Genomic DNA, 26553 nt, shown 5'->3' with positions numbered 1-26553 from the left:
TTAAAGCTTCAACTTGAAGCCCCTTTTGTTCTTTGTTTTCAATGTAAATTACAAGAATTCAAAAATTCATTCATGGTATAAAGTTCAAGTAGATCTCAATGAAGTCCCAAATCCACAAGGTTTGATCAAGCAATAGAAGATCACAGCTCGAGATTCTACTACATTTTTTGTTGTCAAATCTTTTGATAGCAAGGGCATGAAAAACCTTCCAAAAGGAAAGCCTAACCAAAATTTAGAAAAATCTATGTCAAAAAGATGGACTGACCCTCTTACTGACCAAAGGAAAAGATACTATCATGAGCTAAATGAAAAGATACAAAAAAAGAAATTCATACCCTTGATACCTTTCATACAAATGGTAATGGTTCTTGGCTAGTATCAGTGCCTCCTCTTCTAAACTCGTTTTAGTTTAAGGGGCTGCAGAGATAGTCTCATCAGATGATATGTAGATTCTGTCACTGGACATGGACAAAGCCGGATTTGAAAACCCTAAATGAGATGTGAATAACCATTGAGCCATTGCTTGTGCATAGAGACAAGAGTGATCAAACTCTCAACTTCATGAGCCTTCCAAAAAAAATTTGAGCACTAAGGCGTGGTCTAGGTTGATGGGGGGTGGATAATATTAATAAACAAATTAACCTACACTCTCCACTCTTAAAGTCACTTCCAGGCTTGAATCTAAGCCTTAACAGAATTTTTCTTAAAGTCAACAACAGTAACACAATGATAGCTTCATGCTTCGATAACAACAACCCTTGCGAGTTGACCAAGATCTTCGAGCTTCCAAACGATGGGAGCATGTATCGTTGTCATTCTTTTGAGTATGCTATTGTATGGCAGAGCAAATTCAGGATCTTGGGTGAGGCCTTCAAGTGCAACAGTGCTAGAAATGAACAAGACCAAAGAATACTTCACTAGGGAATACGTTACCACTAAGGAATGATACCAGGGAATACGTTATGTCCAGTGTAGTAGGAGATAAGGAAGACTTTTGACAACAAGATAGCTCAAAACTGACTAACAAATGCACTACTACAGTACTACCATAGTACAAGAGACAAGACTGTAAGGGAATAAAGAGAGATAGACTTGCATAGGCATTTCTGCAAAGGTAGAGAATCCACAAAGGGATAGGCCAAACAATGAGTGGACGGAGTTACACTAAGTGGGATAGAGGTGCCAAAACTTGGCTTTGATAGCATGTCAGACCAGGATGGGTAACTGCAGAATTGATGATTTCCATTAATGTGCAATTAGCTTTATACAATGGAGTGACCCTTTATTTCATTTTCCAAGGGTCTCTTTATCTTCACATTAGTCAATTTTGTTTATTTACAATTATATTTACTGGACAAAAATCCTGAAAGATTATGTCCAATAAAATTAAAAGTGGATGCTAGGATTGGAGATTAATGCCCAGTCCATTGGGTGAATAGGGTCATAACAAAGATCAAATGGGAGGTTGTTTTAAAGATGGTAAAGATGCACAATAGCTGAAATGTACAAGCCTTAAAGTGCTCTTCTCTTTGCTTCCGTACATTGCAGAAATATAGTCAGGTGAAGGTGCTAGAGTAGATGCCATCTATGATCTAGGGGATTACAACTATTAGGAACAATGTCAATGTGTGTGCATCCAAAACTAGATAAATAGATGCAAGCATGAGCACTACTCCAATGACAACATAAACTGAAAATAAGAGTATACCGAGTTCTCACTTGAGCATATATCTAAATATTTTAACAATTAAAAGAAATAGCAATAAAGATATACATAATTTACTCACGTACAATGTTGATTTTTAATGTACCTTGGACAAGTGGTTTCCCATGGGTTAGTCTCTACCTAGGGAAAAGTGTCCAAAATAATTCTTTTCCTAAGTGTGACTTTATAAAGTGAAAGTGACTTTATAAGTGGTAAAGTCAATGTTAAATTATAAAGTGAAAAGTGACTTTAGACAAAGTACAATGTGGGTACTTTATTTAATGGGTGAGTTAAAAAATAGAAAGTGAGAATTAAATGCACATTTATTCTCATCCCTTGATCTAAATGAATCTGACTTATTAGATTTTAGGCTTGCCCAAAAGTCATTTAGGGAAACAAAAGGGGGAAAAGAAAAGAGAGACTACGTTCATTCTTCATGAGTAGATTGGAGTAAAGAGGTTGAGAGTTGGAGAAAAGTTCTGAAGGGGAAATTTGTTGCAGCAAGCTGAATGAGTGATTTCTGGGCAAAGCTGGACATGGAAATCAAAGCATAGAAGACAACAGAAGGTACAATACAAACAACATTTAATGCTGTGAGTGCCACACCGTTAGAGAGAAGTTTTTGATTTTTTTTTGAAAAATCCGTACAGTCCGTACAACGGTATGGAAATCCATACAGGCCGCACGAAATCCGTACAGTACAGTCCATATCTGTACAATACATATTTTCAACTTCAAGTGGGCATGGAAATCAAGGCAAAGTGGACACGGTTTTCAAGGAGTTTTGGGCTGAAGAGATAAATTGTATTTTGCTGTTTTGTTTTGTCTGCAAATGTATTTTTCTTGAACTTGAAAGATAAATAAATTTGTAGAGCTCTCTAATAGGTTTTTCTCGGAGAAGATTGAAGGGGTTTTGCCTGGGTCTAAGTTGACCAAAAATCTGTGTGTATTTTTATGTGTGTTGCTGGTTTCTTTATGTCCATATTTATTTTCAGCATATGTTGACAGTCACATGTGTTTTACTTTGAAAATTTCATTTTCAGAATCCTATATATTGAATGTATGTTTATGGAAAGGGCATTTAACTGAATGGGAGTGATAAGGTGAAATTAAAACCGGGTTGGGATTGTAAGAAACTTTTTAGTCATCAAATTTCAACACACAAGAGAGTTGCAAAACTTCCAAGCACATCTAAAGATATTACATTAAGCTCAAAGGGCGAGAAGTCTCCCAAATCCAACCATACATTTAGAAATCAAGGAGATGCTCTTGAAATAGAGTCTTTTGCTCCACCTCTTACAATTAAAAAAAATATCGCCTTTATTCGGGAACATGCTGGAAATGCACAACTTCGCAATGTGGTAGACTAGGTTCTGATGACCTTTACGTATACAATATTGGATGGATGAATTAAGAAAAAATCAGCCCACTTTATGATACCCAATGTTAAAAAAAGGGAAGCCAAGTTGAACCAACATTCATGACACCAAATGGGGTGGCATTCTATAGCACCCCCCAATATAATGTTTAATTCAGTCAGTCTTCCAGCTATGCATATGCTTGACTTGTGTGAAAACAACTCATTAATTCATGGGTGAATGTAATTCGACTGACCTATAAAATGAAGCAGACCCACCATTACCCCATCGATTCCATGTGCTATGTGAATGGGCTGAGTAGGAGAGTGGTTTTATTTCAATTTGTTGCTTGAAGATTAAGGAGCACTTTAAGTTATTGGATGGATACATTAAGAAAAGGAATCGACCCATATGATACCTAATGTAAAAAAAGGAAAGGCAAGTGGAACCAACATTCATGACACAAAATGTGGCAACTTTATATAGCACCTCCAGTGTAATGCTTAATTAAGTTAGTCTGCCAGCTATGCTGGGGCTCGACTTGTGTGAAAACAACTCTTTAATTCATGGGAAAATGTAATTCAGTTGACCTATACAATGAAGTAGATCCATCATTGTCCTATTGATTCCATGTGCCATGTGAATGGGATGAGTAGGAGAGTGGTTCTCTCAATTTGTTGCTTGAAGATTAAATCACTCTTATGTGCCACCTAATGGTCAAAGATGGATCATTCTACATTAGAGTGGACCCATACCATGAAAGCGGCTGAGTTAATAATTTGGATTCTGTACAGAAACCCTCTATCTTGGATGCGGATTGGATCATTCCACATTAGAGTTGACCTATACCATAAAAGCGGCTGAGTAAATAATTTGGATTCTGTACAGCAACCCCCCACCTTGGATACGGACTGAAATATGAAGGCAGCTTCATAAACTGTGCAGTGTGGACAATGGCTAACTGCGATTCTTAGGGATCCTTATCAAATACGTTATGCAAGTGCTCCCCTTCAACACGTCAATGTGTGATGCCCCACTCCTTTTAATTTGCTAGATGGGATATGTAAGTGGCTGTGGAACGTGTTATATGACAGATTTAAGAACCACGTCCAGCCCATCATACCATTTTTTGGTGACCAAGCCATCACATAGATTAAGAATTTGGTGATCCCCACGATAACATATGATAATACATCCAATGAATGTGAGGTTGAATTCCTTCTTTATAAATGTGCGGGTTAATAAAAGGGCCATAAATTTAGATGTGTGAAAAGCCCCCCCGATAAATCCCCTGATATAATAATATATTTTGCATGAACATATGTGCCCTTTTTTACACACGGGAAAATAAAGCTTACATCTGATACGAGAAAAGTTTGTTATCATTTAAATATTTAGAATACATGGAATATAAGATTATTCATCCTATCATTCAAATATTTAGAATATATGGAATATAAGAATATTCATCATAGGATAAATAATATTTCTATAAATGTTTAAATGTACGATTGAATACAATGAGGAGCCCTATATATATATTAGGCAGGAGTGTCCTTTCATAAGGAGTCATGTCTTTTGAGACATGCCCTTTCATAATTAAGCATGATTATTAATTATATTATTTGTTAGTTGTATTATTTCATATTCATATTCATAACAACCTCTAAATGAAAAAGGGGTCATTAAGCTAAAGTTTAAGATAAAGCAACTTTTTGATTTTTACAAATGTATATCACTTTATCAAGGTATAAAGTGAGGGGTTCATAAATAGGGAGTCCATATGTGCTATCAATTTTTAACCGTGGTGATAAAAGTGGTATCTCCTTAGTACTACTAGTCAAATTCGTAAAAAGAGTACAAAGGCAAACCATGATGACATTCATCATAAGACTAGGGAGCATCTCACAATCATCAACGGAAACACCATTATCATAAACATCTAAATCTTGATGTTCGATCAACCAATATATGCCAAGATGAAGAAGGGCCAAGCTATGGAAACCCATCACATAAACTACTTCTTGTCCCATGTTATTAACAACTTACACCTGACACCAACATCCCGACCTTTGGAAGGCTAGGAACATGATATCGACCTGCAAAACTCTGAAACGTGTGATCAAGATGACATGAGTATCCTTGTGCAATATGGTGGGTAACAAGCCTTAACCTCAAACCTAATATACAATTTATGAACTAAATATGGCCTTAGCCATAATTACGAGTACACAATGATACATAGTACACCAATAATTCCAACATTTGTCAAGGAAACCAAATCTGAACTGTCAAGTGAGTTTGATGTGAAGGATCTTGCTCCATTGCACTATAGTTTGGGTAGGTGAGAAGAGATCCCAAGAGTACAAAATTGTGGATTAGCAAAGGAAGTATGTTGAAGACATGCTTGGACCCTTTAGGATGGAGGTGTATGCCAGTTACTACTCCATCTCAAGTCCTAAGAGTAAGCAGGAACAAGAAGAAATGGCGTGAGTGTTATATTCTAGTGCAGTGTAAGGTTCATGCATATTTCTAATTTAAGAAGTCTTTTCAGATAGAGAAGAGCCAAGGCATGAATCTATATTGATGAGGCAAACGCCAAGCAGGTTGTAATTAACATTTGCATATCAATATGCAGTGTCCTGAAGCAATGCATAGGCAATCCACATCTGAAACTAGTTATCCTTGAGATTTAAAAATTAAAAAAATTTATGTATGAAAAGAAATAGAATTCCAAACATGAAACTGAAGATGTGCTGGTGTTTCACCATCAAAATGTTTTTGTTCCTGAGATACTAGTAGAGCAGAGTGGATTTCAATATTGAGTGTATTTCCAACATTCTGCCAGGCAACATTCCATGTAAGGATAGGATACATGTAATGCACATCCACCAGCCCGCAAGTGAGCTAACGACAAAGCCAAAGGAATCCAAATAACATGCAAAAGTAAGTGATGCTAGTGCTGGATAGAGAGAATGGCAGCACATTGACCTTCAACAAAGTCAAAGATTTCAATATGAAAGCTAGTAAATAGGCATGGACTCAACCTAGGTAAAGTAACCGAAAGAATCCTGTAAGAAACCTAAACAAGGTTGTGGTAGGCTCATTTAGTGAGTCTACATATAACAAGCTGAAGGAAGTAAATTAGTAATGTACCCTCGAGAACGTCATCATTAGATGAAAATGTGCACGTCTCCTCAGTTTTTGTGTTTATTAGATCTCTTATGTGGGCTCATTGAGATAATGTGAGCTCTTTTCAAGATTATACTTTACTTTATGAGCTCAGATACCACGGATATTAGATAGGGATCCACTTCTTGAAATGTCATATAGATTTTACCGTTATTGTCTTCTTCATGAAATGTCATATAGATTGTTACCATTATTGTCTTTTTCATGAAATGTGATATAGATTTTACCATTATTGTCTTCTTCATGAAATGTCATATATATATTTGACCTGAATATTAATGTTTTGCTCCACGAGAACTTATTTGTTTTTACAGACATTAACCTCATTGATAAAACCTCATTTCTCGTTGATGAGTTTTAACTTTTGGGCGTACAATTTATTAAGATTTGATGTGTATTTTAGGGACATATGGTGTGTATTTACCAATATTTATTGAATCTCTTGTGATGGCATATTTTGTTTTTCCTTGAAATCATGTTTTTATTTTTCCCCTTTGTAGGGATTATTGACATATGCAACGCAATATTGGGTTGATGACTGCTATTTCAATGTTCAAGTGTGTGGCTTAGTTAATCCAGTGTTTTACAAAACGGACTCGGATTCGGACTCGGCCGAGGATCGACTCGGACTCGGACTCGGAAACGGCAATGACTCGGCCGGCTCGATTTCAATGACTCGGTCGTTGTAAAAAATACATTAAATATTTTTTTTTTTTTATAAAAAAACATAATTTTAAATATTTTAAACATAATTTTAAAGATTTTCATTCAAGTTTCCAAACACACAACATCATCTCATCCCGTGGAGATATCTGTATTAGAGAAGGGAAACGGCTGTCAGTTCTTGTGATTTCTAGCTGACAAGCAAAGGACATTTGAAGCCACTGTAAAAGTTAGATAATAATAGACTTAGGTGTCTGCCAAGTGAAGAAAGATGAAGTTACCATTGCTGTAGCCATGGAATAGAGATAGAGAAAGGAATTGCAATTATAAAGGAGATGCTTGTGGAGATAACCGTGTTAGAGAATGGAAATGGCTGCCAGTTCTTGTGATTTCTAGCTGCCATGCAAAGGACATATGAAGCCACTGTAAAAGTTAGACAATACTAAACTTAGGTATCTGCCAAGTGAAGAAAATTGAAGCTACCATTGCTGTAGCCATGGAATACAGATTGAGATTCTGTTGTTGCAATGTGTGAATAGTTTCAAGGTTAAAGTTGTAGCCAAAAGGATTTGGTGCAGTCTTGGCAATCATAGAACTTATTTGGTGCACTTATGTCATGCATATTCCAAGCAATTTGTCACATGGAATATGATTAACTAGACTCTGACACAGTCATCAATTCAACCCAACCTCACTCTCCAAATTGTAATATTGTAGGTGAAACCAATTCCTCTTCACAACATCACACAAGCATTAGTGCCCTTTAACGACTAGCTTCTTTTATTAGCAATTCAACAGCTCTGAATTTCTCTTTGATTCTGACCATAAGTGTATTTCACCTTTTTTCCTAATTACAACCTATCAAAATTAAATGACAATTAGCAGTTATATGCGGACCTTCACACTCTGACAACAGCCTAGTTATATGCTATGACTCGGCCGTTTTTTGACGAGACCCGCCGGGTTGACCGGGTCAGCTATGACCCGGCCGAGTCATTGGCTGACTCGGCCGGGTCATAGCTGACCCGGTCAACCGAGCCGGGTCAAAGGCCGTTTCAAATTTTTTTTTAATAACTCGGAACGAAACGGCCGTTTCCGTTTCGGTACGGCCGTTTCGTAAAACACTGAGTTAATCTAATGTTTTGATGAGAATAAGTTGATTCCTCAAGTAATGAAAGAGTACACAAAAATGAGTAACTTAGCCTGTTGTATGTGTTATTTTTAGAATTATCCTTCGTTGAAAAATGCTACGCGTGCATGATTATGTTTTTATGCCATTGCATAATTCTTAGTCTAAGTGGAAACAAAAAAGGGTTGTGCTTTTCTAAGAATTTTACTTTGTCTTCCTTGTTTGGAAACCATGTTCAGTATTGCAGATTTTATTTTCTGCAGAACCTAATAAACTGGGATGACTTTCTTTTTATATGTTCTGGTATAATATAAAAATGCAAGTTTCTTGTTTTGATTTGGAATTTTTGATGGGAGAAACAGGGAGTAGATATCCAACTTGGCCTAGCAATTGATAATGTGAAGGCCACCTTAGCGGTGAAGAGAAGGCTAGCATGTGAGAAAGTGAAGTATTGGCATCAGGTACAATGATTTTACCTTTGATTCGTGGAATTTCCAATGGGTTTCCTTTAACGAACTTTTCCAGCATGAATAGTTTGTTTTATAATTGAAATTGGCATTTCTCAAGCACTTTTTCCTGTTATGTAGATTTTTGAAGGCTTCTTAGGGTATAGAAAAATAGTACTTGTATAAAGAATGATGCTTAGAATTTGGTTGAGCCGATCAAACCCTCCATTGTTTTCTCTCCAATTGGCCTTGCTTTTATTTGACATATTTTCTAAATATGATCAAAATGAGTTTTAATTTTAGTTTCTGGCTCTTGATGACATATTTTCGTAGTTCTTTACCTTTTCCGTGACTCAGGTATCTTCTCATGACTAATAATTATGGTACATGCCTCTATTTAATTTGCAATTAACCAAATTTTTCCTTGTAAGCAGGCTCAAGATAGCACATCTGGTCTTCACTTGGGGAATGAATGGGGACAAAAACATCACCTTTTCATCAAGTGGAAGTATGCAGAAGCAAAGGTTTGGACTTTGCTTCATGTTGTGAATATATATTTTATGCTGGAATATTGTGTTTTCTTTTTATGTGAAAATGAGGAACCCTTGGAGCACTGCTAGTCATTTTCTCAATAGCCAAATATTATATATGCTTATCCTAATCAATTGTATGCCACTAATATTCTAACGATGTCCAGTGACTACATTTTTCTTGATTCAACCTTGGGATGATATTAGTTTAGAAAGCGTTCAAATGTCCATGATTGATGGCTTACCTTTGAGGATTATAATGTTCAAAGATAAAATTTGTAGTAAGAGGTGTGTACGTATAAACTGATAGAAATGTTCAGATTACAGAATGGAAGTGGTGAAAGAATTGTAATGTTGTTTTGTCAACAAAGTAGTTAACAGTTTATTTGACCATCTGTGGGATTGCCCTCAAGTATATCAGAATGCACATTTTCATGTAAGAATTTATATGGGTGCATACCTAATGCATTTACACAATATACTGAGAGAATAATAAATTTCAGATATATTAAAGATGTTATAGCAAATATAGAATTGGGAGCCTGAGTTAGGCTACCCACATTACATATACCAATCTATCAAGTTATCTTTCCTAATTATGCTCTCATACAACACCCTAAGTTGGTTATGGTCATGGTTCATCTAACTGCTAATCTTGACATCTAAATGTTACAATGGTCACATATCACTAACATTAATGCCTACTGACTTAAAGATCACATAATTTAAAGGATATATTTAACACTGTGAACATAATGTTTGCTCCTCTAACATTCCCCCTCAAACAAGAGCTCCAGTTGCTCTTAATAACAATTGAACTTCAAAAGGTCCTTGTCCCAAAGAAGTCTTTGTCCTGTCTCTATCTCTTTAATACTAGAGCTTCAAATAAAACTACTTGGATTTTGATGGTGTCATCCCCTCTTCAAGGGAGAGCTGCTAACCTTTCAACCATCACTGTCATACGTTGGTTCCATTACAGGGATGTAGATTTGGGTCTTTGTGGGTGTTCATGAAGATGGTCAATGATTTCATATTCTGAAAAGTTCTAATGTGCCTCAAGCTTAGTTTTTATCCCAATTATTACTCTAGTATATTTTAACTTTAAAACACCAGTATTTTTTATGTTATCCATTTTCAATTTGAAATAAAAAAAGTTCTCTCCTTAATGAATTGACTATGTTACAACAAAATCTGGCACCCCCATATGATGTAAACTCCCAAGCATCAAGGGGCAGGCAACTCATTATCACCACAATAGCTCTTCCTCTCACTTTGGTTGGCTCTTTTACAACTCAAGGGGGCTTCCCTAAGGGTATAATTGGTAAGGCTATAGAGTGGAAAAACATTTAACATTTAACATTTAACATTTAATATTTTTAGTCTAATGCCAGCCCTATTTAAAAAACAATCTAATTATTATTATGTATAAACACAATATAAATTTTAAAGTATAAAAAAGTTTACGAACACTCAAAAAAGAGGTATGGTAAATAAATAAAAATATAAATAAACCAGAGGTATGGTAAAGAAATATAACTTTTTTTAAAGAGGTATGGTAAATAAATAAAAATATAAATAAACCAGAGGTATGGTAAATAAATAACTTTTTATTTATTTATTTATTTATTTTTATATATATCTACTTCAGAGTTATGGTAAATAAATAAAAATATAAATAAACTAGAGGTATGGTAAATAAATAAAACCTCTTTTTATATTTATTCCATAAACCTCTTTATATTTACGAAAACTCAAAAAAGAGGTTTTATTTAAGTGAAGCCTATGGGCCAAATACCATGGGACAAATAATTATTAATACCATGGGCAAAATACCATATTTATAAAAGAGGTATAAAGAGGTATGGTAAATAAATAAAAATATATCAAATAGGATTAGAAATTAACATCTAATTATATACCAAGCCTATGAGCCAAATACCATGGTAAATAAATTAGATATGATAAATAAATAAAAATAAAAATAAACTAGAGGTATGGTAAATAAATAAAACCTCTTTTTATATTTACTCCATAAACCTCTTTATACTTACTAACTCTCAAAAATGAGTTTTTATTTAGGTGAAGCCTATGGGCCAAATTATTATTAATACCATGCAAAAAAACATTATTAACTCGAATAATAGTATTAAAAGATTATTATTATTATTAAATCTATTATTCATATTAATATATTATAATATTAATATTATTAAATTTAATAACATTGGATTAATACAATATCAATTTTTTTTATATCATAATATATATTAATATATCATGATATATATTAATTGTAGATATATATGGGAGGGAAGAACAAAGAAATAGAGTGATAGTAGGGGGAGTGACAAGGGAGAGATGGAGATAAACTGAAGGAGAGGGGAGAGGAGGAATAAAGAGAGAGAGAGAGGGAGAGGAGTGAGAGAGGTAGAGAAGGGTAAGAGAGGGGGAGGGAGACACAAAGAGGGAGGGGGGAGAGAGGGAAGGAGAGAGGGAGGGAGATGGGGAAGAGAGAGGAAGGTAGGAGAGAAAGGGAGAGAGAGGAGGAGAGAGGGAGGGATAGAGAGATGGATTTGGAAGAGGAGAGAGGGAGGGAAGAAGAAAGATATAGAGAATGAGAAGTGGAGAGAGAGTGTATGTTTACGGGTGAGATAAAGAGACAAAGAAGGAGAGATAGAGGGAAGGGGAGAGAGGAGAGAGAAGGAGAGAGGGAGGGATATAGTAACAGAGAGAGAGAGAGAGAGAGAGAGAGAGAGAGAGATGGGGGAAGAGAGGGAGAGAGGGAGGGAGAGAGTGATGGGGGAAGAGAGAGTGAGGTAGGAGAGAAAGGGAGAGAGAGGAAGAACGAGAGACAAGACTTGAGAGAGAGGACGATAGTGTTGGGGGAAGAGAGAGGATTGGAGGGAAAAGAGAGAGATAAAATAAGATAAGATAAGGTAATTTTATTAATGTCCAACAAATGACCATAATAGGTCAACGAAACTGTCAGTTACAATGATTACATCATGCCAAGCTAGTGGACCAAACGGTCCCCTTTAACATTTCTTTTAAAAAGCAGAAAACACATGTAAATGTAAATGTAGAAGCTAGAAGCTCTCGGCTTCAAAACAAAGCATTGCGATGAAGCAGAGAAGGAGAAGAAGAAGAAGGAAAAGGGGGGGGGGGGGAAGGAGTCCCCTGTCCAGTTCCTACTCCTAACATCCGAGGCCAAGAGAAGAAAACTGAGAGAAGCTTGTCAAAGTCTGCTGTCCTGTGGGCATACTGGGTTGTCGCTACTATCGCTTGGAGGTTCTAGGGCGCCTCCTAGAGGTGGATCCAATCCTGGAGTGCTGGTGCAGTCTGGTGGGTCCGCCCCCCCGAAACTGCACTGATCTGGTCTTAGTGTCTGTGGGTCAGTCAATGGTTCTTTTGGTGCCCTGCGCTGATGGTAGCGCCCTAAAGAACTCCGTGATCTACTGCGTGGTGTCCGATCTGGTCGGGGGTTGAATAAAACGAGCCCGAAATCTGAAGGCCTCCTGGAGATAAAGTGCAAGGCATCTCGGATCAACATATCTGAGGACGCTGTTCAAAGTCTGAGAAGACCTGAAGAGACAATGGAAACAACCTCGAATCTCGTAGTAAGCAGGGCATTCGAAGATGAAGTGTGTCTTTGTCTCTATCTCCTGTAAGTGACAGAGCTGGCAAATCCTATCTACCCTATCGATGTGCTGATCTTTCTCCACCCGGAGTCTGTGAGACCCAACTCTGAGCTGCCCGAGGGGGATTCTAAGGGCATGCATCCAATGCTGGAACGTCTACTAGGGTCTGATGATGAGCCCATCCCTGATCTCCAAGCAATGCTCCGCGTAGAAGGCCATTTTTGGACGCAACCCATTGGGAGGGTTGGTCCATGTAGTTTGAATGTATCGTCTGTAAATGTCCTCCTTAATGATTTTATTAAGCTCTTGATGATTGGGAAGGAGTTGGCCTGGAGAATTCAGAGAGTACTGAAAAGGAGGGAGATGGTCAATTTGGATTCCTGAAACCTCTAGAAGCTCTGTCACACCGGTGTACCAACATTTGGATTGGCCTGTCTGCATACGGGCGATGTTCTTCGAGGAGCAATATGCTAAATATGGGTATCTGTCACGACCCTTCCTCGCGTCTGCCAGGCCTCAGAGCTTGTGCAGGAGCGACACTAACCTGAATATCACCTCTAGGCGGAAAGGTTGAGCCCCGAACTCTGCTAGAATGATGTGCTGAGGAACTGTCTGCTTGCACCTAATGAAACGACGCAAAAGGAGGGTCTGGACCCGCTCTGCTGAAGCCCAATCTGACTCTAGGAGAGAGGGACCCCAAATCTCTGAGCCGTAAAGCACTGTGGGGCGAATCAAAGTGTCCATGATGCTCATTTTGGACGAGATGTCCTGGAAATGGTGCCAGAAACACTGCCTCTCCAGAAGGGTTAGGGAGCCATACCCTTTGTTGATCTGAGGCTAAAGGGCCGGTCGCAGGCTGAAGCGAGGCCTTGAAAACTGAACTCCCAAATATGTATAGGTGCTGACAATCTCGATCTCCTCTCCTTTAAATAGGAAGTGGAAGTCCGAGGTTTTCTTGATTCCATTGAAGATAATCACTTTGTTTTTACCCAAATTCACAGTTAGATGTCTCCGGTCACAAAAAGCTGCAAGAGCATCTAGTTGTCTCTGAAGGCCTTCTTGGGAGGAGGCTATAAGGGCAATATCGTTTGCAAAAAGGAGGATGGAAATCAGGACCTAGTGAAGAAGACACCCATCTGTATCCTGGATATGCTCCCGGAGGAAGGACTCAAGCTCATCGATATAGATCTCGAATAAAGTAGGAGAAAGGGGGCATCCTTGCTTGACTCCAATGGTGCTTCGGATGAAATCCGACATTCCTCCAACTGTGCGGAGACGACCAAGGACGGCCTCATAGAGGCGCATGATAGCTGTCAGGAGAGTCGAGGAAATGCCAATCTCTCTTAGCCTTTGGAAAAGATCTTCCCTCAGGACTGAGTCAAAGGCTTTTGGGAAGTCTACAAAGCAGTAATACACTTCAGAGGATCGATGACTAGCCTCCTCGATCACCGCACGAAGAGTAAGGATGTGGTCGATCATCTGGTGGTCTGGGCGGAATCCTGCTTGGCCCTTGGCCCTGAGTTGTCTCTGCTCAAGGAAATGGGAGTGTCCTGTGGAGTGCTATAGCATATAGCTTGGAGAATGTGTGCCCAACCATGATTGTCCTGTAGTTGTTGGGGTCGGAAGTAGGCCCTGACTTGTGGATCGGGTATATAATGTGGTGTGACCAACCATCCGAAAATCCATCCCGAACCACCTGGTTGAAAAGGTCCGCCAGATATCCTACTAGGGGGCGAAGTCCATGCTTGAAGAATTATGCCTGGAAGCCTTCTTCATCTGTTGCCTTGCTGCTATTCATTGTCCATATTGACTCTTTGATATCTTTGTTAGCGAAAAGGTGGCAGGAGGTGGGGGGGGGGAAGTAACTTGAATCAGAGGCTGCCCAGGAATGTCATACAGCTGGGAGGTGTGGGAGAACATTGAGTCAGGATCAAGGTCGACTGGGGTAGGTGAGCGTCGGGAAAGGATGGTCCCCTAGAAATCTTTAGGGGAGCGAAGGAGGAGAGTAGAAAGAACCTGTCTCCTATGGGCAATGAAAAGGCGCTTCTTGCGGTGAAGGAGGTGACGGTAGGCTGAACAAAGGTCTGGGTATGTTGGTAAGGAGTTCCGGAATGCGTGTCGGAGGTCCTGATGCATAGACTTGCATTCCTGGTCATACCATTTATTCATAGGGCAATTTCCTGGTTTGCGGGAGGTGGTGGTGGAACAGGTAGAATGGGGGAAGGATTGGAGCGCAGCTTCCCAGATTGCATATGAGAGGCACTGGTATTTGTCCTTGGCAGAGCTGAGAGAGGCGAACTGGGACTCCGATGGGAGTGTCTATCTGAGGATAGAGGAGAAGAGATCAGGGTCACCCTCCTCAAATCGGAAGGTGGTCCTGGGAGGGCTGCGGGGAAGAGTAGGAGATGGATTCAGGAGGTCAAACTGCAGAGAGAGTGAGAGAAGTGCATGATCTGCGAGAGGGATGGGGGTGATCGAGAAATCTTTGATGTAAGAGAGGAGATCTGGGTTTGCAATAGCATAGTCAACCACACTTGCCCCACCTCCAAATGGTCTGTAGGTAAAGAAGTGCGATGATGGGAAACATGGTAGGCCATTCAGAATTACCAGCTCATGAGATTCTCCCAACTGTAGCAGATATCTCCCATAGGCTGTGGTGGGTCCCAAGTGATCCTCGGATGTCCGGTGCATGCTGATCGTGGTCGGGTCAATCCCTGAGTGCAAACTATATCCTCTGTTCGGTCGTGCATAGGAGTCTGGAGGTCTTTGGTCTGGGCATCAAAGTCCCCCGTGAGAATGACGTCCCCTACTGCCGAAAACCTGGTGATGTCAGAGTACAGGTCTGTAAAAGGGTCTTCGTTTGAGCTATTGTGAATAGCGTAGGAAGACAAGAGAGGTGGGAAGTAATAGACTGCGACATAAATGTCTCTCAGAGGTGATGTTCTGGCGTTGATCTGAATCCACATGAATCTGCTATACTCATCGGTCGTGACCACTGATACTCTGCTCCTGAGGCTATCACGGACGAGGCAAGAAACACCCCTTGATCCCCTGACACCTCCTGAACTCCGTGTCTCTTGTCTGCAAATTGCGGTCCATTGGTATCCTGTAATGTCGAGGAGAGGTCAGACTGGGCTCGTGTGAGTCTCCTTAACCAGGAGGATATCGGCTGAGCTAAGGGCTTCATAAAGTAGGCCTGGTGAAGACCAGAAGGAGCCATTGCCATTCCAACAGAGAACCGAGAGATCCGTGCCCCACCTCCTCTCCACCCGGGCCCTGTCATTTGGAGCTACCTGAACGGGATGCCCATCCTGGGGGGAAGGTGTCCCGAATAACTGCCCGAAGGTTTCTAATCACTGCCCATTTCCCTGCCTGTCTTGTTGCTGCAACCTGTTCCCTGGCTTGTTTCAATTCAGCTACTTGAGCTCTTGTGAGGTCTTCATCCAAAAACACTTTATTCGGAAGAGAGAATAGCTTCCGCTTGGCTTGGAGTACCCGAAGTCTATCCGAGGAATCACGGAACCTGCGGAAGAGGGTACAGTGTTGCCCTATCTAGGTTTTGTCTAAGGTTATGTCTGGTATGTCTCGAGTGTCACATAGAAACTTGTTCCCCAGTTCCATTGGGTTTGCTGAGGGGGGAGGTGTAGGGAGTCCTCTTACCTTAAGATTTAATTCTCTTGCTTGTCGGGTTCTTTCCTCCACGAGCTTTGCCTGCACTACTGCCTCCACCGCTATGAGCGGAGGGGCCTTGTCCTTTCCTTTGACCACCTGTGCCCATGTGCTGATATGCGACTCCGTTTCCTGTTTAAAGGACATTTGTTGGGATCTAATTTCCTCATGTTTGCTTTTAAGATCTCTGATCTCCGCCTGTAAAATCTCGTCGGAATTTTGCCCCGCACTTTGTTCTCGGTATTCTTGTAGTGTTTTTCTGATAGATGCGTTGTCTCCCTCTATCGATAGAACTCTGTTTGACAAAGTGCCGATGTCGGCTCGCAGCATGCGATTTTCCGCCTCTAGGTGTTCCATTTTCCTCATAATTTGTCTAATTTGGGATGTCTAGAAAGCAAAATCTGTTTCTAATGCAATATCGGTGGGGCTGTATACATTCTCACCTATATTGTGGCACTGCTGTAAGTACTTTAGCGGACCTCTGTTGTTGAAATCTTTGGACAGTGGCATTTCGGCTTCCCCGGGGTCCTTGTTGTGTTGCTGCTCTGTCATGGTGGTTCAACAAGATGCTCAACCTGGGCCCGGATCCTTGCTCACGCACACGACGGTTGGTCTTCACGCAGAAAACTAAGTCTTCATGCAGAGGGCAGATATACGGGCTTCACGCAGAAAACTGAGTCTACATGCAGAGGGCAGAATACGAGCTCTGGTCCAAACCCTTAAGCACGCAGAGGTTGGTCTTCATGCAGAGTCCAACACTTGAGCGCAAAAGCAACCAACGGCTTTGGCAACAACACGTCACAACTCTAGCACGCAGACGCAGAGCATACGCGAAGGGGCAGACGAGAAGGGGTAGGCGCGAAGGGGTAGACGAAGGGGCAGACGCGGGGGCAGACGCAGAGGGGCAGACGTGGGGGCAGATGCGAAGGGATAGATTTGCAAGGGAGAGAGAGGAAGTACGAGAGAGCGGACTTTATAGAGAGGAGGAGAGAGAGAGGGATAGGAGATGGAGTTGGAGGGTGAGAGAGCGAGAGAAGAAGAAATACATAGAGAGTGAGAAGTGGAGAGAGAGACGGAGTGACAAGGGAGAGATGGAGAGAGTGTGTGTATCTTTGGGAGTGAGATAAAGAGAAGAAGGAGAGATGGAGAGAATGGGGGAGAGAAGGAGAGAGGGGAGAGGGAGGGATATAGTAATAGAGGTGGAGGGTGAAGAAAGAGAGAGAGGGAGGGAGAGAGGGAGGAGAGAGAAAGGAAGAGAGAGAGGATGTGAGAGAGTGAAGAGAGGGAGGGAAAGTGAGATGGATTTTGAGGGGAGAGAGAGGAAGGTAAGAATAAAGAAATATAGAGAGAAAGGTGGAGAGAGAGAGAGAGGGAGTGATAAGAAACATGGAGAGAGAGGGAGGGAGGACAGTAAGAGGGAAGAGAGATAGAAGTAGGGGAGAGGGAGAGAAGGGGAAGAGAGAGAGGGAGAGAGAGAGGGATAGATAGATAGATTGGAGAAAGAGAGTGTATGTTTTGGGGGTGACATAGAGAGACAAACGGAGATAGAGATATAGATGGAAAGTGAAGAGAGGGAAGAAGAGAAAGATGGAGAGAGTGAGGGAGGGACAGAGAGATTGAAAGATATGGAGTGAGAGAGCGTGTGTGTTTGGGGGGTTGAGATAGAGAGACAAAGAAGGAGAGATGGAGGGAGATATAGATATAGATGAAGGGGGGAGAGAGGGAAGAAGATTTCTTGCACTAGATGCATTGATTTCAGTGTAGATGATGATTTCTAATTCTATTTTATTGCTTGCACTAGATGCATTGATTTTAGTGTAGATGTTGATTTTTAATCATATTTGATTGCTTGGACTAGATGCATTGATTTCAATGTAGATGATTTCTAATCCTATTTGATTGCTTGCACTAAATACATTGATTTCAGTGTAGATGGTGATTTCTAATCCTATTTGATTGCTTGCACTAGATGCATTGATTTCAATGTAGATGTTGATTTCTAATAATATTTGATTGCTTGCACTAGCTGCATTGATTTCAATGTAGATGATTTCTAATCCTATTTGATTGTTTGCACTAAATGCATTGATTTAAGTGTAGATGGTGATTTATAATCCTATTTGATTGCTTGCACTAGATGCATTGATTTCAGTGTAGATGTTGGTTTATAATCCTATTTTCTTACTTGCACTAGATGCATTGATTTCAGTGTAGATGTTGTTTTATAATCCTATTTGCTTACTTGCACTAGATGCATTGATTTCAGTGTAGATGTTGGTTTATAATCCTATTTGCTTACTTGCACTAGATGCATTGATTTGAGTGTAAATGTAGATTTCTAATCCTATTTGATTGCTTGCATTAGATGCATTGATTTCAATGTAAATGTTGTTTTCTAATCTTATTTGATTGCTTGAATTAGATGCATTGATTTCAATGTACATGTTGATTTCTAATTTGATGTAATTGGATGTATGATGGTACATTAATTTTAAAGTGATTGGATTAAAATTGTGCATTGATTTCAGCGTAAACACAAAAAATTATTGACAGTGTACATTGATTTTTGTGTTATAGTAATTCAACCTATTAATATTGGAGAGAAATAGAGACAAGGTATGATGTTTACTACAATAGCCCGAGCTAAAGATTTAAATGATTTACGATTTAACCTGTCCTTTTCATATAATCGATATGAAAAGATGACAAAAGTAACTAGGGTGACAATAAGAATAATAGAAAATGAAGACTATTTGTAATTGACTATATTCTTATTATTCACATTTTATATCATTCAACACTATTACATTGTCACTTTACATTCAAAAATTTTATTTAATCATTTTTCATCATTAAAGTTATTAACAATATTTATCATCTCAACAAACTGAGGTAACTAAGCAAATTTAAAATTAAAATGACCAGAATAATCTTAGACATATTTAGCATATTTAAAATGATTATATTAATATTAGATGAATTTACATATTATTGATAAAATAAAATTAATGATATGTTCGTTAGATTTTATTTGGTCGAACATGACTGAAACTAGCGTAGATCCATCTAAACTCTGGATCTATAAAGCGCAGAGAGGGATCAAATATCTCGAGGTGCAAACATTTCCTCAAGTTTTGCACTCAAAAAAGAGGTTTGCAACTCGAGAGATTTGATCCCTTTTGGTGCTTGATAGATCCGGAGTTAAGATGGATCTAGGCTAGTATAGTGAGGAGTTAGCCTAAGAAAAATGAGTGGTAGTACTGTAAGTGGAAGAATGCATGGTGTGAGAACAAAATATAAAGGTGGAAACCCCAAGACCAAGTGCTTGATCACACCTTGGGCAAATGAATTCAAGGAATTTGGAAGGCAGTAAGGGCTGCTATGTGTTACACCTCACATTGATGGAGATTTATTGCTGGTACTTTGGAGCATTGGACCAACTTAGGGAATTTATCTTCATGGATCACCTTTACTTCATGGCATTGGATCATTTGATGGATCTCTTTAGTTGGGAAGTGCTACTTCTCCTTGTTTGGTTGATTATGCTAGTTGGTTCGGTGGTCTTGTCACATGTGCTTGTCTTGTTAATTGCCCCCTCGTTGCATATTTGATGGTTATGGAACATGCTATCTCATTATGGTGTGGTTTTGGTATATATGCTTATCTTGGATAAGGATGATGGTTCTAGCTCCCCAAGGGGTTAGAGGATGTTGTTAGGAGGCAGATGTTTCATGAAATTTTTGGAGTTTCTTATTGACTTTTGCATGGTGCGTTGATGTGATGATGTTGGTTGTCACTAGAAGTGGGTGTTCTACATGGCCCTTTTGCATTGAATGTGTGGTGGGGACATACTTGATGATTGGATGGGTTAGCATTTCTGTTGTCCCATTCTCTTGCGATGTTGATGTTGTTAGATGGATGTGTTGTGGTAGTGGATTTTGTCTTGGTGGGATTTCCTTGGGATATATGATTTAACATATGTAACATTTGCTAGACATCACCTAGCGGAAATGTGTTTGATGATGTTAGTACCATTATGGATGTAATTTTCCTAAAGTTTGAGTTACAAGGTTGGGGGGCAGGGAGGTGGTGTACTACATATATATTTGATGATCAAGCCTCTCTCTAAGGTTTGATGGAGTATTAATCATGTTATAGTCCTTTGGTGGTGTGCCCTATGTTCAAACCTAGGTGTAATTTCTATTCTATAATTATGTTGTGTTACATTACCATTGAACCTAGCACCTGACAATTTATTAAACCAACATATTACAGATCTACTGAATAAATGCACAACTAGCTTCTTAACACAATTAGTGGAAGCAAAATTACATCAGTCTGAAATTTCAATCACAGGTGACACAAACAGATTCTGCCCAATCAATAGTTCTTCATTAATAACTCGGAATCTAATTTTATTCCCATCCTACCATAATGGCCCAACTGAGAAATTACAGTTACGACATACCCTAGATTTGATCCAGTAGATCATGCCTTAGATCCATCCTCGATCTCCTATGCTGCACTTCTGCATTTCCTTGGACCCAACACACGTGGGTATCACACTCGTCACTTGAGAAAATCCCTTACTCAATTGTTAGTGCCACTCTATGGTGTGTCCTTTTCCTCTCCTTAGCCTTGCTTTTATAACTTTACATTGAGCTAAATCCCTGATCAGACTTCAATTCCACAGTGTAATCTGCTGCATCTTTTGAAGGCTCAGGGAAAAAGGTGACATGCAGAGGGTGAAGTGCAGGAAATGCTGCGTGGGTAAGGGCTCAACCACAGGCTTGGAGATGGGTCACAACTGGAAAGGATCTGACCCACATGAAGAGCTGGAAATGTTGTGCAGGTAAGAGCTTGACCATGGGCTTGGAGATGGGTCTTAACTGGAAAGGATCTGACCATCAATTATAAACACCATTGATGCCACCTAACACTAGTATTATGAATCTGTTGCTTGAAGGTGCACAGAATACATCATGCTGGGGCTTAGTCGTGTCTCCCACAATGGCCTGTACCAAGGCCCTCTTCAAAATTTTCAAATGTCTTCTGTGGATCTTGAAGCCTGAGGTATTAAAGCCATCCTTTCAAGAAGGTGCTCAAGCCTTACCTTTAACTGTACTGTCCACAACAGTATGGTTATCGCCACCCTCAAAAAGCCAGTGTTGAAACTTGAAACCATTTTCTTGGCAGAACATAACTGCTTATGCTCTAAGAGACCAATTCCGTACTTTCAATTCCTTATTTATTTTTCCATCCACCTTTGCATTCTTATTGAAGTTCTTCAACTAAAGTGAGATGCATGTTGCGAAGAGGATCTTTATTGTCCTTAGAATGTCTTCCATGGGAGTTGTCTCAGGTCACTGGTGACACTGTTTCTGGCGAGCTGTCTTTGAAAGGAGATTTCATGATGGCTTTCCTGAGAGATCCCAAGCATTACCAACCTCATTCAATGGAACATCTTCAGTTTCTTCACTGGCCTCAGGTGTCATTAATTTTTATACAGAGCTGGAGTTTGACAACTACTTCTAAGTGAGAGTTGAACAGGATTCAACAGCCCCAGAATCTTCCTTATCTTCATCACCCAGTGGGATTTTCTGATAAACAATGCATCCTTCTGGTAAAATTTTAGTAATAAAACATGTTAGCTTTGACTTTCCCTCAGAGCACCACGAAAACCATCTCCTGAACAACATGGTCAACACTTTCCATAGAACAAGAATCTAAATTTTCTGCAGTTTCACCTGAATTTTGAAAGCCAAGTCTCTCCCAGATATTTCATAAAGCAAATTTGTTGAAAATTCGGTACTATTTGGAAGAAGCCCCACCTACTTTGGATATTGCAATTTATCAGCAGAAAGCCGCTATGGAACTCCAGAATCAATTGCCACAACATAAAAGTCACTGATATAATTTTTCAGTGCCCCACCCTCTACTTTTGCATAAATATCCCCACAGAACCATACCAATCAGATGTGTCAGAAATGTGAGACACAAGACCTAGTTTAATAAAATGAGACCTTCCATCCACTGAGTAAAATCTCCCTTTTCTATGAGAAAGTGCAATTCCTCTGTTTCTTTGGGGAATACATTCAGATTTCTCATGTAATCAGACATCCACATTTATAAATGAAAGTTCTGTGAATAAAAGATTTGTCAGATTCCCATGCGATCCAAGCTGATGACAAGGCAAAGTGGTCTTCATTTTGGGCAACTAAATCTAGAACCAACAGCTGGCCAAGAACTGCAGCAGTCTTTTGAGCAGCTTCTTGAGTATTAAATGCAAATGAACTTTCCAACCATGTGCAACCATGTACCTACAGAAAAGGTGCTACTGGTTCCTGTTCATATCCAGCCCTGTTCATCTAAAAGCAAGTAAAAAAAATTACTATAGGCACCCCTGCTGGAAGGAGGGGTAACAGGTCGTAACTCTTGAATAGATGCATATAAGGCTAACTTGTATAACATATAAAAATATCGCTTCACATTCATAGGGTCACCTTCCCTATATCGCTTCCTATATCATTGTCACCTTCCCTATATCACTGTCATATTTAAATGCCCTTTTCGTAGGGTCATATTTGAAAATATTGCTTCCTTTCTCCTGAATGCTATCTTCCATTCATCACCTTCCCTTGTTTGAATCTGATGGTATCCACTCTTCAAATCTATTTCTGAAAAGTGCTTTGCTCCATGCAAGCAATCCATACGGTCTTCCATTCTTGGCAAGGGAAACCAATAATTGATAGTAATCTTGTTAATAGTACTTGAATCAGTGCACATTAGTCATTAATCACTCTTCTTTGGTGTCAAAACTGTTGGGACAACACAAGGACTTAAATTTTCTTGAATCAATCCCCTGTTCAGTAATTGTTGCACCTGCCTATATATTTCTTTGCTTTCTGAATCTGTAGGAGTCATTTAGTAAGAAGCCTCATTAGGTAGACTTACTCTTTGAATTAAATCAACCTAATGTGAAATACTTCTCACGGGAGGTGTTCCCTTTGGCATATCATCAGCAACAATCTCTGCAAACTCATCTAACAATTGTTGAGTATCGATATGCACATAACTATTTTCCTTATCTTCTTGTAACTTCTTTGGCATTATGCCCAAACAGAATTTTGCCCGTCTTTCTTCCTTCAGAAATTCTTTGGTTGAGCACAACATTACATGACCACTTTTGTCGCCATTACACCCTGCATCACTATTGTCCATTGTCGTTGTCTCCTCTTTTGCCATTTGCTCTAGCCTATAATTCTGTCCAATGTCCATCCTCACTGAATTGATAGGTATTTTCACTACCATCATGCAGCACCTTCCTATCAAACAACCAAGGTCTTTCCAATAATACATGAGATGCACCCATCTGCACCATATGCATAATACTTGATCTCTGAAGTTGCTGATCTGAAAATTCAACAAACAGTACTCTGTCACAGTGACATGCTGACCCTTCTATAACTATGAAACCCAATATTTACATTGTTAATTCTATCCAATTTGTCTTGTCTGGTTTCTAATTCTTCAATTCTCCTTCTCAATTCCTCCAATTCCTGGTTGCTAACATCTCTTCGTGGCGACATCCTTAGGAATTTCCTTGTAGTCTTCAACGAGACTACCATTCACAAGCCTTTCTTTTGACACTTCCTCTCATTGCTCGTCTCTCAATAGAAAAGAGAACAAATGACTCTCTCTCAGGCTCCTTGCTACCACACTTGCACAGGAATTGATCTCATGGAACCCAACTAGCAAGAGAGAATTAATTTTGATACTTCTGCAAATTCTCAACCAGAGCTGAACTTTGCTTTGATACCACTTGATGCACCAAATATTTTCTATAATTCTGTAACTCACTACAAAATTGTGACACTATTTGAGTGCAACAACTATGGGAGTAGCTTACTTAAGCAATCATAGTGAGCAAATGCTATAGAACTAATTTGATAGAATTAACAATGTAAATAATAGGAAATAGATAAAATCCAACTCTTTGTTGCAGAATATGTCAATTCAGCAAGTGGATTAAAACCTAGAGGTTTTAGTCTCTCCATGATTCACAATATTCAGAGCAATGTGATCAGAATCGTAGACAATCTTAGGCTTCCTTGAGCACAAGCTGATATTCGTTCTTCTCTATGCATATTTGGAGTTTAGACTTCTCTCCTCTTGTTGCAAACTTCTAGAACTCTTCTTTTTTGTTGATTCAACAGGTTTATAATTTGCTTCCAGGCTGTTCAATTCACATTGCAGGTCAACAGTCTTTGTAACTCTTCACCTCCTCATGCGTTGTCTCTGCGAATGCCTAGGGTAGCTTTTGGTGGTGAATGTTTCAATTTAGTGTTGATTTGGGGTAGCATCGGATGTGCTCTAGCCATGAAAATTGGTGGAGAGGCTAAAGCACATGAGATCTCCAAGACCCAGAAATGGTTTGGGCAGATTCTACCCGGTTAAGGAGATATTAAAGTAATTAATATGTTTAATGGAGTTCCTAAGCCTAAACTTAGGAAAAATAACATATTAATGGGTATTAATATAAAATTGGGTTAAAAGGTTCCAAATGACATGGATCAAACCAAATCTAATCTTAGCCGTTGATTAGAGATGTAATCTCGTCCGTTGAGGGACTAACAGGAGAAGTATAAGAGGAGGCTTGAGGGTCAGTTGGAAGATACACCAGAGTGATCAATCATTTGATTCTCTAGAGCAGGGTTTGCTAAGAGAAGTCGAATCAGTGATCAGTTGCAGTGAGGGGCAGTGAGTATGAGATAGAGAGGTAGAGATAGTGCCGAGAGACCAACGCAAAAGCAAAGAGAGGTAGAAACTGAGCCAGAGGGAGCCACGCAGAAGTAGAAGGGATTGCGCAGAGGCTAGAAGGGCCTGCGTCATCCACGCAGAGGCTGCATGAGTGATGCAGAGGGCTGTAGAGGCTGTGCAGAGCCTCAGAGGGTTGACACAGTGAGTTTTGGGCTGACACTGAGCTTCAAATTGTGCTGGAGAGGGTTTCGTGGGGCCAACTTTCCAAATATCTGCTTTCGAATAGAGAGATATTACTGCCGAATTATTTTCTTTGTCCGGTGAGCTAGTTTGGCACCCAGTTGTACTCAGAAAGACTACATAATAAAATAACCCTCAGAATTGCTGCACCAGTTTTCCCAAGTTGGGGTTTTCCGGGGGACGAGTTGTTCAAAAATAACGGTGTCACTTGTGTGTTTGCTATTTCTTTCAGCTGTTGATCTGTAGATGGTTGAGACTGTATTGTGTTTATTTCAGTATTTACATGATTAAATAACTTGTTTGTAATTAACAAGTAGGAGAAATAAACGAGAGAATACAGATAAAATTTCTAACAGGTAATACTTAGAAATTTCAACATGGTATTAGAGGGTGGTTGCAGATCACAGGATAGTTGAAGGCACCAATTGAATCAGAGCATTTGCAGCAGAAACAACTGTCCTGAGTGACATAAGTTGTTCATAGCAAAAAGCAGCGGAGAAGGGTTGACGCAGAGGGATTGCGTCATCGGTTCGAGCTAGAGAAAGGCCAGCGCAGAGGCTGAAGAGGGAAGAAAAAGCTCATGAAGAGCCATGTAGAGACCAGGAGGGTTGACGCAATTGCTTAGGGGAGGATTTCAGCGAGTGTTGGGATTGCGCAGAGCCTAGAAGCTTAGTGCTTCAGTTTCTAGGGCGTAGGAAGCTGTGGGCAGATTGTGGGGAGTGAAGCTAGTGGGCTGTTGTTGGTGTCGAGACAGAACAGTACCTAACGGGGCAAAACCAAGGTAGAGGGAGTCACTACCTAGGCGGATTTCTAGCCAAGAAATCCAGATCCGTGTTGTAGGTGCATAGGAGATCGGAGAGATGCGACTCGACGGTCGGTAGGTGAGTTTCTAGGAGGGAAATCAAGACTTAGAGGGAGTCTAACAGAGAACTTCCAGGAGGGAAATAGTGACTCAAAGGGAGTCTAGCAGAGAATTTCTAGGAGGGAAGTAGTGACTCATAGGGAGTCGAAGAGAGAACTTCCAGAGGGAATTAAAGACTCGGAGGAGTTGAAAGGAAGAGCAAAGAGATGGCCATGAATGCACTGAGGGATCAGGACAGGCTGGACGGGCATCCAACTTTGTCGTCTGGAAGGCCAGGATCTTGTCCATTCTAGACAGACATCGCATCAAGGCTTTTTCCTTGAGAACAATGGCTATCCCAGTTGACCTAACTGACAATGAA

The 26553-nt window shown here is 39.8% G+C and overlaps 1 protein-coding gene and 1 pseudogene across 1 annotated transcript in view; one reads left to right on the top strand and one right to left on the bottom strand.

The window, feature by feature from the left end:
- The window catches only part of LOC149186687 (uncharacterized), a 105259-nt gene that overhangs the window by 11010 nt on the left and 67696 nt on the right, over positions 1–26553 (top strand). Inside the window, exons 9-10 of the mRNA XM_089411086.1 lie at positions 8410–8508; positions 8928–9017. Coding sequence (XP_089267212.1) covers positions 8410–8508; positions 8928–9017 — 189 coding nt within the window. The remainder of the gene's footprint in view (positions 1–8409; positions 8509–8927; positions 9018–26553) is intronic.
- LOC149186688 (dual specificity protein phosphatase PHS1-like) lies at positions 21825–23608 on the bottom strand (annotated as a pseudogene).

This window comes from Pinus tabuliformis, chromosome 3_1 (assembly GCF_031772625.1).
Source record: "Pinus tabuliformis cultivar Carrire ecotype Pingquan chromosome 3_1, CPIR1, whole genome shotgun sequence".
Classification (NCBI taxonomy): domain Eukaryota; kingdom Viridiplantae; phylum Streptophyta; class Pinopsida; order Pinales; family Pinaceae; genus Pinus; species Pinus tabuliformis.
The sequence above is the reverse complement of the archived record's forward strand: the minus strand, read 5'-3'. Positions and strand labels throughout refer to the sequence as shown.